This window comes from Cervus canadensis, chromosome 7 (genome assembly GCF_019320065.1).
Source record: "Cervus canadensis isolate Bull #8, Minnesota chromosome 7, ASM1932006v1, whole genome shotgun sequence".
Classification (NCBI taxonomy): domain Eukaryota; kingdom Metazoa; phylum Chordata; class Mammalia; order Artiodactyla; family Cervidae; genus Cervus; species Cervus canadensis.
The window spans coordinates 3,988,190-4,002,803 of NC_057392.1; the positions used below are offsets into that span (position 1 = coordinate 3,988,190).

The 14,614-nt window shown below is 39.4% G+C and overlaps 1 protein-coding gene across 1 annotated transcript in view; it reads left to right on the plus strand.

Annotated features, from left to right (window-relative positions):
- PCOLCE2 (procollagen C-endopeptidase enhancer 2) overlaps positions 1-14,614 on the plus strand; it is an 81,543-nt gene that overhangs the window by 49,792 nt on the left and 17,137 nt on the right. Inside the window, exons 3-5 of the mRNA XM_043474190.1 lie at positions 5,622-5,877; positions 10,706-10,830; positions 13,229-13,365. Coding sequence (XP_043330125.1) covers positions 5,622-5,877; positions 10,706-10,830; positions 13,229-13,365 — 518 coding nt within the window. The remainder of the gene's footprint in view (positions 1-5,621; positions 5,878-10,705; positions 10,831-13,228; positions 13,366-14,614) is intronic.

Below are 14,614 nucleotides of genomic sequence, written 5' to 3' on the forward strand. Positions count from 1 at the left end.
AGCATTATCCCACTTTCATTTATTTTTAAAACAGACATAAGAACACAATTATGGATTTTGCATGGATACATATACAGGTATATTAATTTAGCTTTTTGAATAGCACAGAAGGAAACTCACTAAATTTGTGAGTGTTTGCTTCTGAGAAAGGCAGGGGAATGAGGCTGTACATGAGGACAAAGAAAGCTATTTTATCTGAAATTATTTATTTACTTTATTGAAGGAGACTTTAAAGAATGTTAACAATAATCAATTCTGGCTTGTTGGTATCCAGGTGTATATTACTTTATGTATCTTCCAATATTTTTTTATACTGCTAACAAAGAAAAACCAAGGGTACAGACTATAGATTCTTGAAGTGGGAGGTCATCTTCAGAGAAGATGCTTTCCAAAATCCTTTAGAATGATAATCCAGGAACTCTTAGCAGAGTTCACATCACAGGGCATCAATCTTGGTTCCTTATATAAAGATGAACAGTGTTGTGCTATAGTGAAGGGTTCACTTCGGCATGCATTTCACTTGCAACAGAATTTCTCTTGGCCTTCAGTGCAAGATGGCATTTATCTATGGTTCCAGGAGACCCACAGTGAATACCGATCTCTCCTGAAATCTTCCCTCCAAAGAATTTTTGTTAGGGTTGTTGGATTTTGTGTTCAGAGTTATACAATGTAGCCCATTTTCTATTACCAGCATATTTGTGTCTCATTCTCAGAGAAGCTTCAACTTTTCATTGCATCCAGACCAAGTAAAGAATGTTGGAGAAGAAATGATTTATCCCATAGGGAATGAATTTCCAAAGCTTGGGTTCCATTTCAACAGCCTCACTGCAGTCACACTATTTTCTTAGTGACAGAGAACTGAGAAGTTACTAATGAAACAAAACTATCATGTCCGTGTCCCTCCATGTTGCAGTCATCAGAAGACTTCAGGACAGCCTTCCTCATTTCTTATAAACTTTAGGCCCTGGCTTATGGTCACTGTTTTCAGCACCAATCTTGTCATCATTCACAGTCATTTCAACATCTATGTGGATGATCCCTTTGGGTCTTTTATCTCCTCTCCTCCATCACTTCTTAGTCACCCACATCCATTGTCATTATCCTTGCCTCCACCACAGTCTACAGACTTCATTTTCTTGGGCTTTAAAATCACTGCAGATGGTGACTGCAGCTATGATATTAAAAGATGTTTGCTCCTAGGAAGAAAAGGTGTGACTAACCTAGACAGCATATTAAAAAGCAGAGACATTACTTTGGCAACAAAGATCTGTCCAGTCAAAGCTATGGTTTTCCCAGTGGTCATGTATGGTTGTGAGCGTTGTACCATAACGAAGGCTGAGCACCAAAGAATTGATGCTTTTGAACTGTGGTGTTGGAGAAGACTCTTGAGAGTCCCTTGAACAGCAAGGTAATCAAACCAGTCAGTACTAAAGGAAATCAGTCCTGAATATTCATTGGAAGGATTGATGCTGAAGCTGAAGTTCCAATACTTCGGCCAACTGATGCAAAGAGCCGACTCATTAGAAAGACCCTGATGCTGGAAAAGATTGAAGGCAGGAGAAGAAGGGGACGCAGAGGATGAGATGGTTGGATGGCATCACTGACTCAAAGGACATGAGTCTGAGCAAGCTCTGGGAGACGGTGAAGGACAGGGAAGCCTGGCGTGCTGCAGTTCATGGGGCGCAAAGAGTTTGACACGACTGAGCCAACAATAGCAACAACTGACCTCACCCCACTGAGTCCTGACTTCTGTCCTTATAACCCAGTGTGGATTCCGTAGTCCACCATTGTGGTCATTCCCCTGCCTGTGTCCTCTCTCCCTCCATCGTCCTAGCTTGGCAAATATCCCTCCACCTTCCCAACCTCCCCCCACAACACTGCTTAAATTCAACTCTGCCTACTCTGGACCTCCACCTAGACAGCTGAACATGGCTGGAGAGAAAGAGAATACAATCATGCAGAGGACTCACTTTTTTCCTTTTAAATGAGATATAGTTTATGTACAAGATTATTTAAGTTATAGGAATACAGCATAGTGATTCACAACTTTTAAAGGTTACACTCCATTTATAGTTATTAACATTATAAATTATTGACTATATTGCCTGTGTCATACACTATATCCTTGTAGCTTGTTTATTTTGTGAAAGTGAAAGTCACTTAGTCATGTCCAACTCCTTGCAACCCCATGGACTATGAAGTTTATGGGATTCTCCAGGCCAGAATACTGGAGTGGGTAGCCTTTCCCTCCTCCAGGGGATCTTCCCAACCCAGGGATCTGACCCAGGTCTCATTTATTTTGTGCATAATAGTTTTTACCTCCTACTCTGCTCCCATTCCCCCCTGCCCTCTCCCCACTGGTTTGTTCTCTGTGTCTGTTAACCTGTTTCATTTTTTATATTCACTAGTTTGTTGTACTTTATAGATTCCACACTTAAGTGATATCATACAGTATTTGTCTTTCTCTTTCTAAATTATTTCACTTAGCCTGATGCTCTCCAAGTCCATCCTGTGCTGTGCTTAGTCGCTCAGTCATGTCTGACTCTTTGCGACCCCATGGACTGTAGCCCACCAGGCCTCTGTCCATGGGGATTCTCCAGGCAAGAATAGTGGAGTGGGTTGCCATGCCCTCCTCCAGGAGATCTTCCCAATGCAGGGATTGAACCCAGGTCTCCTACATTGCAGACGGATTCTTTACCATCTGAGCCACCAGGGAATCAGAGTCCCAAGTCCATCCATGTTGTTGAAAATGGCAAAATTGCATCATTTTATGACTGAGTAATATTTCATTGTATATATGTACCACATCTTTATCCATTCATCTGTTGATGAACACATAGGCTGCTTCAATATCTTGGCTTTTGTAAATAATGCTGTTATGACCACTGGGGTGCAGGTGTCTTTGGATTACTGTTTTTGTTTTTCTCAAATATGTACCCAGGAGTGGAATTGCTGGATCATACGGTAGAGAGGACTCACTTTTAATTCATTCACTTCCAGTGGACCCTCAGTACTCATGACAGTCCTGTTACACTTCTCTAATCTGTTACCCACCTACTCATCTGTTCTCAAACTCCAAGTAGCTCCTCCCACCTCCACTCTTTTGCTGCTGATGACCTCGTTCTCTATTTCACTGAGAAAAACAAAGTGATCAGAAGAAAAGTTTCACATGCCATCACAACCTCGTGTACCAACCTACCTGCATCTGCCTGCCTTCCTGTCACTGGGCAGACCATCCATGCTTCATCAGTGTCTTAGATCAGCTCTCCCCTGGCCTGCTAATGACATTACTCAAGCAATTTTCCCTTTCTTTTACTTCATCAGTTTTGCCCTCTCTACAGGATTATTCCCACTGGCAAGCAAGCATGCCTTAATTCAGCCCATTTAAACATCCTTTCTTGACCACACATCCCCTTCTAGCTACAGCCTTTTTACTCTGTTCATCTTTCCAGCTGAACTGCTTGAAAGACTTGTCTATATTCATTTTCACCAATTCCTCTCACTCCATTTTCTCTTGATCCTTCTCTTCTCAGGCTTCATCCCTACTGCTCCAGCAAAGCAGCCATGTCAGAGTCACCAGTGACCTCTGGTTGCTAAACCCAGTGGTCATTTCTCAGTCGTCATCTTACTGACTAAACAGCAGTGCCTGATTCAGCTAATCAGTCTTTCCTGCTTGACACACTCTCTTCGTCTGGCTCTGGGCACCATATCCTTCTGGTTGCCTCCTACTTATTGACTCAGTCCCTTTGGTGGTTTGGCTCCATCTTGGAGACACAATGACACTGGAATGCCCTAGGACTCCATCCGTAGACCTCTTTCCTTTTTCATCTATGCTCACGCTGTGGGTGGATGAGTATCATAGCTTTGAATTGCCCTCCATAGAGTTTATACATTTACGCAAATAGTCATTATTCACTCAAGGACCATCCAAATTAATTTAGTTCCAAATGTTTTTCTTAACTGGGAATTTTTCAGTGATTCATGGAGAGCTTGCCTATGGTCAGGGTAGCAGATATGGCATCACATTGTGATAATTTTCTGATCATGGGATAAAGAGAGATTGTATGCAACAAAACAATACAAAACAAAAAAAAACCCAAGGATATTCTGCAACAGATATCGCAGTGAGAATGTTTAAAAATTAAATTGTGTTTTCTGTTGTCAACTTCTTAGACTGTGACTTTAGAGCTTCTGATGTTCATACTTAAGATAAGCCTCCAGCAATTAGAATGCAACAATGGTACGGCTAAAATATCCCCCTTGTGATTACTGGGTTATAGTTTCTCCATTTGGGTGTTTATGTATTTGATTAAAAAAGGCAAATAGCACTGACACACTTCTTATAGGAAAAAAAATTTCATGTCACTTACCAAATATGGGGAGCTTACCAACATGGGGAAACCACATTTATGTGATGGCATCTGTTGAGCCTTAAGTCTGAGATGGTTAATTAAGATGAAGCAAACAGTGTTGCTTGTGGATCTTTGTTGTTTTGTAATCACTGACCTTTGTTATCTGTAGGTTTTTACAGAATGAAATTCTTATGCTATTGAGTGTGAAACAAATCTGATCAAGACTTTATGACTAAACAGCTTGTATGAAGAAATTAAAAGATAGTGTGAAATAAATGGGGCTTTTGTAAGAATCCTGCCAAATGCTTTTGTAGCCATTTTTTTCTACCTAGTCAGGGAACAAGGAGGGAGGAGGAAATTATGGTGAAGAAAGTCTTAAGAGAAAGTGGAGAAAGTGAAAACGCATCTTTTTCATCAGTGTATTATGTTTCAAGGCTGCCTAGTATATAGTTTTCACCTGGAAAACAAAAACTCAGTGACTTTGAGAAGAGCTGATTCAACAATTAATCAATATAATCAGTGTAGATAATTGGTCTGGCCTCTTGAGGACCCAAAGTGAATTATCTATAAATTACCTGCACAGTTGCCAAATCACCCTTTGAGTTTGAACTTCATAGAAACATTCTATATCTTGAGATTGTCCTATTATGTTATTTGTAAGAATTGGCGTTTCAGATGTATCTTTGCCGAGCACTATGTCTGAGTGCCGTGGTGCTTTAGAATGTGCAGATGTGTGCTAAGATCCAGTTGGGCCTACAAAGAATACTGTAAGCTATGATTTAGTAATTAATAAGACTGATCCAGGAACTTCCCTCGTGGTCTAGGGCTTAGACCAGTGCTACCAATGCAGGGGGCCCAGGTTTGATCCCTGGTCAGGGAACTAGATCACACATGCCTCAACTAAGAGTTCACATGCTGCAACTAAAACAAAACAAAAACAAAAACGCATGCTGCTACTAAGACCTCGTGCAGCCAAACAAATTAATAATTAATTTTCAAAAATAAGACTGATCCAATAGTTTGCAACTTTGAGACAGACTCCCTAAGAATAAGCTCATGTACCCTAGAGAATTGTGGAATTTGTGAAAAGATAATAAATGCTCATCTTTTACTGGGAATGCATTATGGTAGAATGCCTTTTCTGGCCTCATTGAGAGTCGAAGGAAAAAAGCATGATTTGGGGTGTTAAACTTTTCTCTGCTCATTTCAGTAATTGCCTTAGACGCCGTTTCCATGACACAGTTTTCCCCTTGGCCATTTTCTTGGCAGGTTCCAGAGGGAAAAGTAGTAGTTCTTAATTTCCGATTCATAGACCTGGAGAGTGACAACCTGTGTCGTTATGACTTTGTGGATGTGTACAATGGCCACGCCAACGGCCAGCGCATCGGGCGCTTCTGCGGCACATTCCGGCCTGGAGCCCTTGTGTCCAGCAGCAACAAGATGATGGTGCAGATGATTTCCGACGCCAACACAGCTGGGAATGGCTTCATGGCCATGTTCTCTGCCGCGGAACCAAATGAAAGAGGTATTGTTCCCACATTACGGCAATTATAAGGGCCCATAGTTACTGAATGCCTCCTGTATGTCAGGCACTGTTCTAGGCACTTAATCCAAAGTTGAAGAACAGTTCTTCTCAAACAGAGAGTTAATAAATACCACCAAATCATCAAAATGTTACTCAGTTACATTCAACTCTTTGCAATTCCATGGACTATAGCCCACCATGCTCCACTGTCCATGGAATTCTCCAGGCAAGAATACTGGAGTGGGTTGCCATTCCCTTCTCCAATGGATCTTCCCAACCCAGGGATTGAATCTGGTATCTGGCATTGCAGGCAGATTCTTTACTGCTGAGCCCACCAAACCATCAAGAGACCATTAAAAAAATCGGTCTTGCCAATGGGCAGGGGAGTGGAGAAGGGATGAACTGGGAGTTTTGGGTTAGCAGATGCAGACTGTTACATATAGAATGGATGAACAACAAGTCCTACTGTATGGCACAGGGAATTATATTCATGTATTCTGAGATAAACCATAGACAAAAATCAGTATTTTTTTTAAAGCCCATATATATTCTTATAAAATTCAAATGTAGAAATTCATGGAGTAAAAACTGTGAAACCTTGCACACAGATATAGAGACTTTTCGCCCCATTGTAGTCCCCTCTTAGAAATAGCCATGCATGGCTGGGGGGTCACATACATGCTTTGTGCACTTACTTATAAGTTTGTACTTTTGCAATAACTTTTAACATGTGTAAGTGGGATCATGCTTTCATATTGTTTCACAGCCTTTTCTTTTTGCATCGCCCTACAAGTTTGAGTAGTTTCACGTCAGTACATGTGATCTCCCAAGCGTAGAAACCTCCGTCCTTGGAAGACAGCTGCAATGGCCAAGATCTGCAGCCTTCTGCCCAAGGGCACTGCCTAATCTTTTCTTGCCTTGGACTGTAGCTCAGCCTCTCTGGTTTGAGATATTAGAGTACAGAATCTGGGGCTGACAGAGCAGCCAGAATACTTGGAAGGAAATCCTGGCTGGGAGCTTCTGAAGAACTGAGACACAAAATATACATATAAAATCCACTCAAATCTTTGGCTAACAGCTAAACTCTACATATATGGGGGAGAGCCCAGGTGGCCTGGCACAAAAGCATCATCTGGAATATGAAGAAACCGATCCAAGATACAGCTGCTGCCCATTAGCAGGGTGATAGACTTCGAGCTTGGATCTAGCCAAGTTGAATGCCTGCCAGAACAAAAATCACTTTTCATTGGAACACAGTAGAATCTAGAGACTTTATAGTGTATCATTCATAATGTCCAGTATGCAATCATCTGATGAAACCAGGAAAGTGTGTCTCTATACAACAAAAAAAGCAGTCCGTAAAAACTGACCCCCAGGGCTTCCCTGGTGGTTCAGTGGTAAAGAATCCGCTTGCCAATGCAGGAGATACAGATTTAAGGCCTGATCTGGGAAGATCCCACGTGCCACAGAGCAACTAAGCCCGTGCACCACTGTTGAGCCTGTGCTGGAGAGCCCAGGAGTCACAATTACCGAGCCCACGCGCTGTGACCACTGAAGCCCATGCACCCCACAGCCTGTCCTCAGCAACGAGAGAAGTTAGCGCAGTGAGAAGCCGGCACACCGCACCTAGAGAGTAGCTCCCGCTCACCACAACGAGAGAAAAGCCAGTGCAGCGACAAAGACCCAGCACTGCCAAAAATAAGTAAATAAATAATTTTTTAAAAAAACTGACCTGCAAATAGCCCAGAGGTTACAGGTAGCAGACAAGCATTTTAAGGTGGCTATTATACCTATGTTTAAGGATTTAAATGAAAATATATGTGTAAAAAAATAAACTGGGAATATCAGAAACGAAATGAACTATAAAAAAAGAATAGTAATACTAGAGCTGAAAGATAGAGATTATGAAATTTTAAAATTTATCTGAGGGGCTTACAAGTAGATTGGAGATGGTAGAAGAAAAATGCAGTGGTTTTGATTAGAACTGATTCAATCTGAAGAACCAGTAGGAAAAAGATGAAAAAAAAGACAGTCCTGGAGACTAGTGAGACAGTATCAGGTGGTCTAACATATGTGTAATTTGTGCCTCAGAGGAATAAGGGAGTGATAAAAGTGCAGAAAAAAGGTATCTCGAGAAATAATGGCTTGAAGCCACCCAAAGTTAGTGAAGAACATGAATTTACAGAGCTAGGAAGGTCAACAAACCCCAAATGAGATAAGTGAAAAAATGAAGTCACACCTGGGCACATCATAATTAAAGAAATCAAAAGATAAAGAGAAAATCTTAAAATCAATCAGATAAAACACATATTACATATAGAAGAGCAATGGTGTGAAGGATGGCTTTCTTTTAATCAGAAACAGTGGAGGCCAGAAGGCAGTGGAACAGCATCAACCCAGAATTCTATAACCAGACTTCAAAAACGAAAGTGAAATAAAGACATTTTCAGATAAACAACCATGTCACAAGAAATATTGAAGGAAGTTCCTTAAATTGAAGGGAAGTGGCCCCACAGGGTAACCGAAAGGTCATAGAAGGATAGAAGGCCACTGGAAATGGTAAATATGGCAGACTATGTATTATTTTATTTTCTTCTCTTCATTTCTTTACCATGTGTCTGTTCAAAACAAAACAAAAAGCTTAAGTGTGTATTGTGGCAAGTATAATATATGATATATATGACAACAGTGGAACAAAGGATGGAGAAGCAAGTGAAAATATACAATACATGAAGAAATATTCTGTTAACTCTAAAAGTCTGTGATAAGTTAGAGATGCATATTGCAGTCCCTAGAGAACCCATTAAAAATGCCCTTTTAGTTTTAACTAAAAACCAAAAGGTTAAAATAAATACCAGAATTATTTAACCACTGCAAAGAAGGCAGGAAAGAAAAAAGAGATGGAACAAGAGAAAGGTGTGACAAATAGAACAAAATAGTAATTGGTACACTCAATGCAGGCTTATCAATAAATACATTAAATATAGAGGATTAAATACTCCAATTAGAAGACAGTAAGTATTAGAATGGGTTAAAAAGCAGAGCCCAACCATAATTGTCTACAAGAAAGCACTTGAAATATGAAGACAAAACAGGCTAAACATAAAAGGATGGAAAAATATGTGTCATGCAAACTTCATTAAAGTGAAAACTAATGCTTATAAAAAGATAATTTTACATAGATAGCCTGAAGAATAGGAAAAACATTTGCAAAAATACCTCATAACAGACTTGTATTCAGAATGTATAAAGAACTTATATAACTCAACAGTAGAAAAAGATCCCAATAAATATAAAAATGGGCAAACCCTTGAACATTTACTTTCTAGAAGAAGATATACAAATAATTCATAAGTGCATGAAAAACTGTTCAGTGTCATTAGTTAACAGGGAAATGCAAATTAAAAACACAATGAGATACCATTACATACCCACCAGGTTGGGTTAAAAAAAAAAAAACTGACAACACTTAATGGTGGCAAAGATGTGATGCAACCAAAGTTCTCATCCCTTGAGAGGCATAAAATACTACAACCACCTGGGGAAATATTTTGGTAGTTTCTTATCAAGCTGAACATCTACATCTATGCTTGGCCCAGCAATTGCATTCCTGGGTGTTTATATAAGAGATATGAAAATACAAGTCCACCAAGAGATTTGAACAAAAATGTTCATAACAGCTTCATTCACAGTAGCCCAGACTGGAAGCAACCTAAATGGATATCAACGGGAGAACGGGTGAACAAATTGTTGTTTCCACACCCCAGAATACTACTTAGCAATGTCAAGGAACAAGCTACCAATACACACCGCAACTTGAGTGTATCTCAGACATTGTGCCAGGCGAGAGAAGTCACGCACAGAAGAGGAACACCATATGATTCCATTTATGTGAAGCTCTAGAATAAAAATAATCTACAGTGAAATCTTTCAGAAAAGTGATGTGGAGATCCAGCAAATTGACTGGTGAGGGATATAGAAATTTTGGATACATACATCATAGGCATGTGGCTCACACAGGTGTAACCATTTTCCAAATTTTTACAGCTAAGATTTGTGCATTTCAAAGTATCGAATTTACCGCCCCCAAACCTATAAAGTAATAATAATAATAGTGCAAGTGGTGGGCATTGGCTAGCTATATTGATAGAATAGTAGAATGATGGGATTTCCCTGGTGGTCCAGTGGTTAAGACTCCACACTCCCAATGCAGGGGGCCTGGGTTCAATCCCTGGTTGAGGCACTAACGGTCCGCATGCCACACAGCATGGCCAAAAAGGATAAATAAATAGAAATAAAAAGACATAAAAAAAAGAATAGTAGATTGATGATACTTGTTGAAACTGAACGATGAATACACAGAGATTCATTATATTGTCTGTTTGCTTTGCATATGCTTGAAGTTTTCCATAAACAAAAAGTTGTACAAATTATTCCAACCTCTCTCTCCTTGGGGACCCCTAGACTTTTTTTTTATCAAAAACAAAAGTGAAATAAAGACATTTTCAGGGTCTGGAATTCTCAAGGAGGAAGAAAGGACAACCTTTTTTTCTGTCTACATTCCTTAGGATTATATAACAATAATGTATCCTGCTTGAGGACAGTCTCTGGAAAAAAACCTCTGGCTAATCCTGTTATCTTAAGGTGTAAATTATGGGAGTAGGTCTAGTGAGGTCTTTACAACCTCCAGACATTCTTTTGATTCACTGTAATAACTAATTAGAGAGTATATAATTCCATTGCTAACACTAGCAATATTCTAAGATACTAATTTCATATGGTTGCGTTGCCATAAACTTGGACTTTTTTTCACTTTTAATAACTTCAGGTGATCAGTATTGTGGCGGACTCCTTGAAAGACCGTCCGGCTCTTTCAAAACCCCCAACTGGCCAGACCGTGATTACCCTGCAGGAGTCACTTGTGTGTGGCACATCGTAGCCCCAAAGAATCAGGTGAGGTTCCCTGAAAACATGAAGAAAGTATGCATGTGTGAATTGCCCAGTGTGAACTGTTAAAGATACAGGCAAGGAAGGCCCTGCTGGACACAATATTTCTTCATGCAGAGACCCAGGTTAAAGTTGCCTTTGTGCTCTTTGACTTGCAAAGTCATGGATTTAATTTCCCATTAGAGAATTATAATCTTCCACAGGTTTAAAATACAAATGGCCTGCAAATCCCACATGAGGTTGTTTAAACACTGTGGAAGGTGTTATAAGCACGGGTTTATGAGCAGAAGTGACTAACTGCAGCAGGACAAGAAATCCCCAAGTTTACATACACCTAAGGTTACCATCTGCTCACAGAGCATCATGCGCTGGTAATAGCCCTCCAAATCACCAAATCCAAAACAGCCAGAATGCTTCACTTCAACAAAGCCAGTGCAAGCACATCGCATCATCTTTTCCAAGAACAAGGTCTCTGACATGAAAACTGCTGTGCTCCGTGATGGTTTTTCTTTTTCTTTTTTTGGTTGTTGTTTAAAATTTGTGCAGGTTCCCCACAAATAACTATTCATTGCTCTAAAACAATCAACAGAGATCTAGTTTCCCAGTGTTTATTAGTTTGTGGTTATATAAATTTTTACCCTTTCTGGGGACCACTTTCAGATGTTAATTTCAGGACAGAACTTAGCATGAGAATAGACCAACTCTTTGCTATAGAATTTTGAAAATAACTTTTAAAAATTATTATCTTGGGAAACATAGGCTTTAATCCAAACACTGTATGGTGACTATTATGATACTGTTAAAAAAATTTTTTCTAACTTGATCTTTTGTTTACACAAATACTGTTTGCCATATATTCATTTCCTTAGTGGAAAATTATTCAGGCAAATATACCATTCAACTCAGTGATTTGAGTGCACACACACACATACTTTGATCCTAATCCTAAAACTCAGTTTTATGTTTAAATGAAAAATTTACTCATTTATTTGATAATAAAGAATTCTGTAAATCTATTGAACATTTTATAGTTTAAGATAACATTTAAAAATTAAATTTACCCAACATTTAAGCTATTATGTAATTCTTGAGGTTGTATTGATCATTTTTCTCTTTGTGTCATTTGTAAATATGTTAGATTAAGTAATTTCCATTTAAGTATACTTGCAGATTACAACTTAGCATCTTTTTCCCCAAGTTTTTCTCTTTATTTAAATTACATTTGGATTTTATTTATGTAATTTTTGGCTTTAGCCAATTGAGTCTCTAGTCATAGTTGTAGTGTCTGAAATCAGTGGAAACTGTCCAAATGAGAAAAATAATAAGAGAAAATTAAGTCTTAAGTAATTTCTATGTAAATCTTTGGGCATTTTCTTCTTTTAAAAGACATCTTTTTAAAAAAATCATAGCTTTCCACTTTACCCTCCTTGTTTTTATCTTCTCTCCAAAAATTTGTAACCAATTTCTAAGTAGAAAAAGTTCAGCCAATTTTTTAGTAACCTGGAATGCATTTTATTTCTGACCAATGAAAAGTTACAGGACCCAAAAGGGAAATATTTTAATGTAACTTAAAGCAGTGTTGAGTATGAATAAGCTATTATTCACCCTTTCACTGTGCTTTTGAAAAGTGGATAAATATGTGGATATGTGGCAATCATGTTCAAAGCCAAACTTTCCTTTTATGTCTCTTTGCTGTTACAACTTCACCCACATTACTGTCCAAGTCTTCGCTAGCTAATAGCTAATAACAATGTGACTGTCCTAACATGAGTTAACACCTATTATCTTCCATAAGCAGTAGGGAGGGTTGCCTGCCCACGCAGGAAGAATAGGGACCAGTCTCTGGGTGCCATGGGTATTTATGAACCCAGTGAGACTTCCTTTGATTCATACGGTGGAGGTACTCTTCAAAGATCTGCTTTTATAAGGGGAATGGTTGCTTTTAAATCAAAACTTCCTATTGACTTGAGTATTTTAGGACACTATTGTTGGTACCAGTGCCAAAAAAAAAAAAAAAACAACTTCAGAAATCTAACACTGACTTTGTGCATTCATGCTTCTATGCAACCTCTTTACCAACTGAGCTATCAGCGAAGCCTGATTAAAATTGTATGTTTTATATTATGTGACTTTTACCACAATTAAAAAAAAAACATTAAAAAAAATCCTAACTAGGGTTGATCTAGGGCTTTAAGTGATCTTTTCAAATAGTTAAAAATGAAAGCAAGAGAATAACACAATGTTGTTAACTAAAGAAGTTTGAAAACGATAAGAAAAAATTTAAACAAGGTGAATACATTTTTTTAGGAAGGAAAAACACAGTAACCTAGGGAGAGGAATAATTCTGTTTGAGGTTATCCTGCACTACCCCTTTCACCCTTCTAATGTTGTGCTTTCACTAAAGCTTATAGAAGTAACGTTTGAGAAATTTGATGTTGAGCGTGATAACTACTGCCGGTACGATTACGTGGCTGTGTTTAACGGTGGGGAGATCAACGACGCTGAAAGAATTGGAAAGTATTGTGGAGACAGCCCCCCTGCGTAAGTAGCACCTGTTTTATTTTCAGGGCGCTAAACTTGTTTCTTATGAAACTGTCTGATTATTTTTTAATATGTTTTTAAAGTATTTCTTCCCTTATTCGGCTACGTCAGGTCTTCGCTGCAGCACGTGGGATCTTTGTTATGTTGTGCACACGGACTCTCTAGTTGTGGCCTGTGCGCTTCAGTTGTTGTTGTGGCATGTAGGGTTAGTTGCTCTTGTGGGATCTTAGTTTCCCAACCAGAGATCGAACCCAAGTCCCCTGTATTGCAAGGGGGAGTCTTAACCCCTGGACCACCAGGGATGTCCCCTAAAATTGCCCAATTATATTGTATTTTCTGGAAGATGTTGTGGTGTTGTTTTGTTCACAAATTCTTGGGTTCCTTCCCAGTGGAGTCCCATGTAGCAACAACACAGAGAATAGCCAACCCAGAGAGCAAGGCAGCATTAACAAGAGAGGAGAGAGGCCCGGGCAGCTGAATAGATAAACAGAAGCAGAAGCAGAGTTGGTGATGCCCCAGGCGCAGATGCTAAGCCAGAGCCCTGGAAACCTCCCTGCCCTGTGAGGGGAGATCCAGTGTCAGAGCAGAATTAGGAAAATTCTAAGGAAAAATCTGGGGGCTGTTTATTGAGAATCCAGATGAGGAAACCTGGAAGCTTGGTTGCAGATGGTTTTACCTGATGAGAGGTCTGTCCTGGACCTTTGGAGGCTTTATGCTTCCTCACTTGGTTGCCCAAATTCTTGCTGAGTAAGCCCTGGTAGCTCAGACTGTAAAAAATTCACTTGCAATGCAGGAGACCTGGGTTCGATCCCTGGGTTGGGAAGATCCCCTGGAGGAGGGCATGGCAACCCATTCCAGTCTTCTTATCTGGAGAATCCCATGGACAGAGGAGCCTGGTGGACTATAGTCCATGGGATCATAAGAGTCACACGCGACTTAGTGACTAAGCTACATGTCACACCTTCGCATACAATACTAGTAAAGGTGGCAGTTTAAATGACTACTGCTTGCCCGAAAGTCACCGTTGTGTTAATTTAAATAGTCTTTCTAAAAAAATATTAGTCTTTCTTACCCTGTTCTTCAACCTAATGAGAGTATCTGCATCACTTGATCTTAGTGAATTTCTGTGATTTCCCAAAGGCACATTAGAATTAAAGCACAGCATTTTCTTTATTTTTTATAAATTTATTTTTGTTTATTTCTTTGGCTATGCTGGGTCTCAGTTGTGGCATTCAAACTCCTAGTTGCA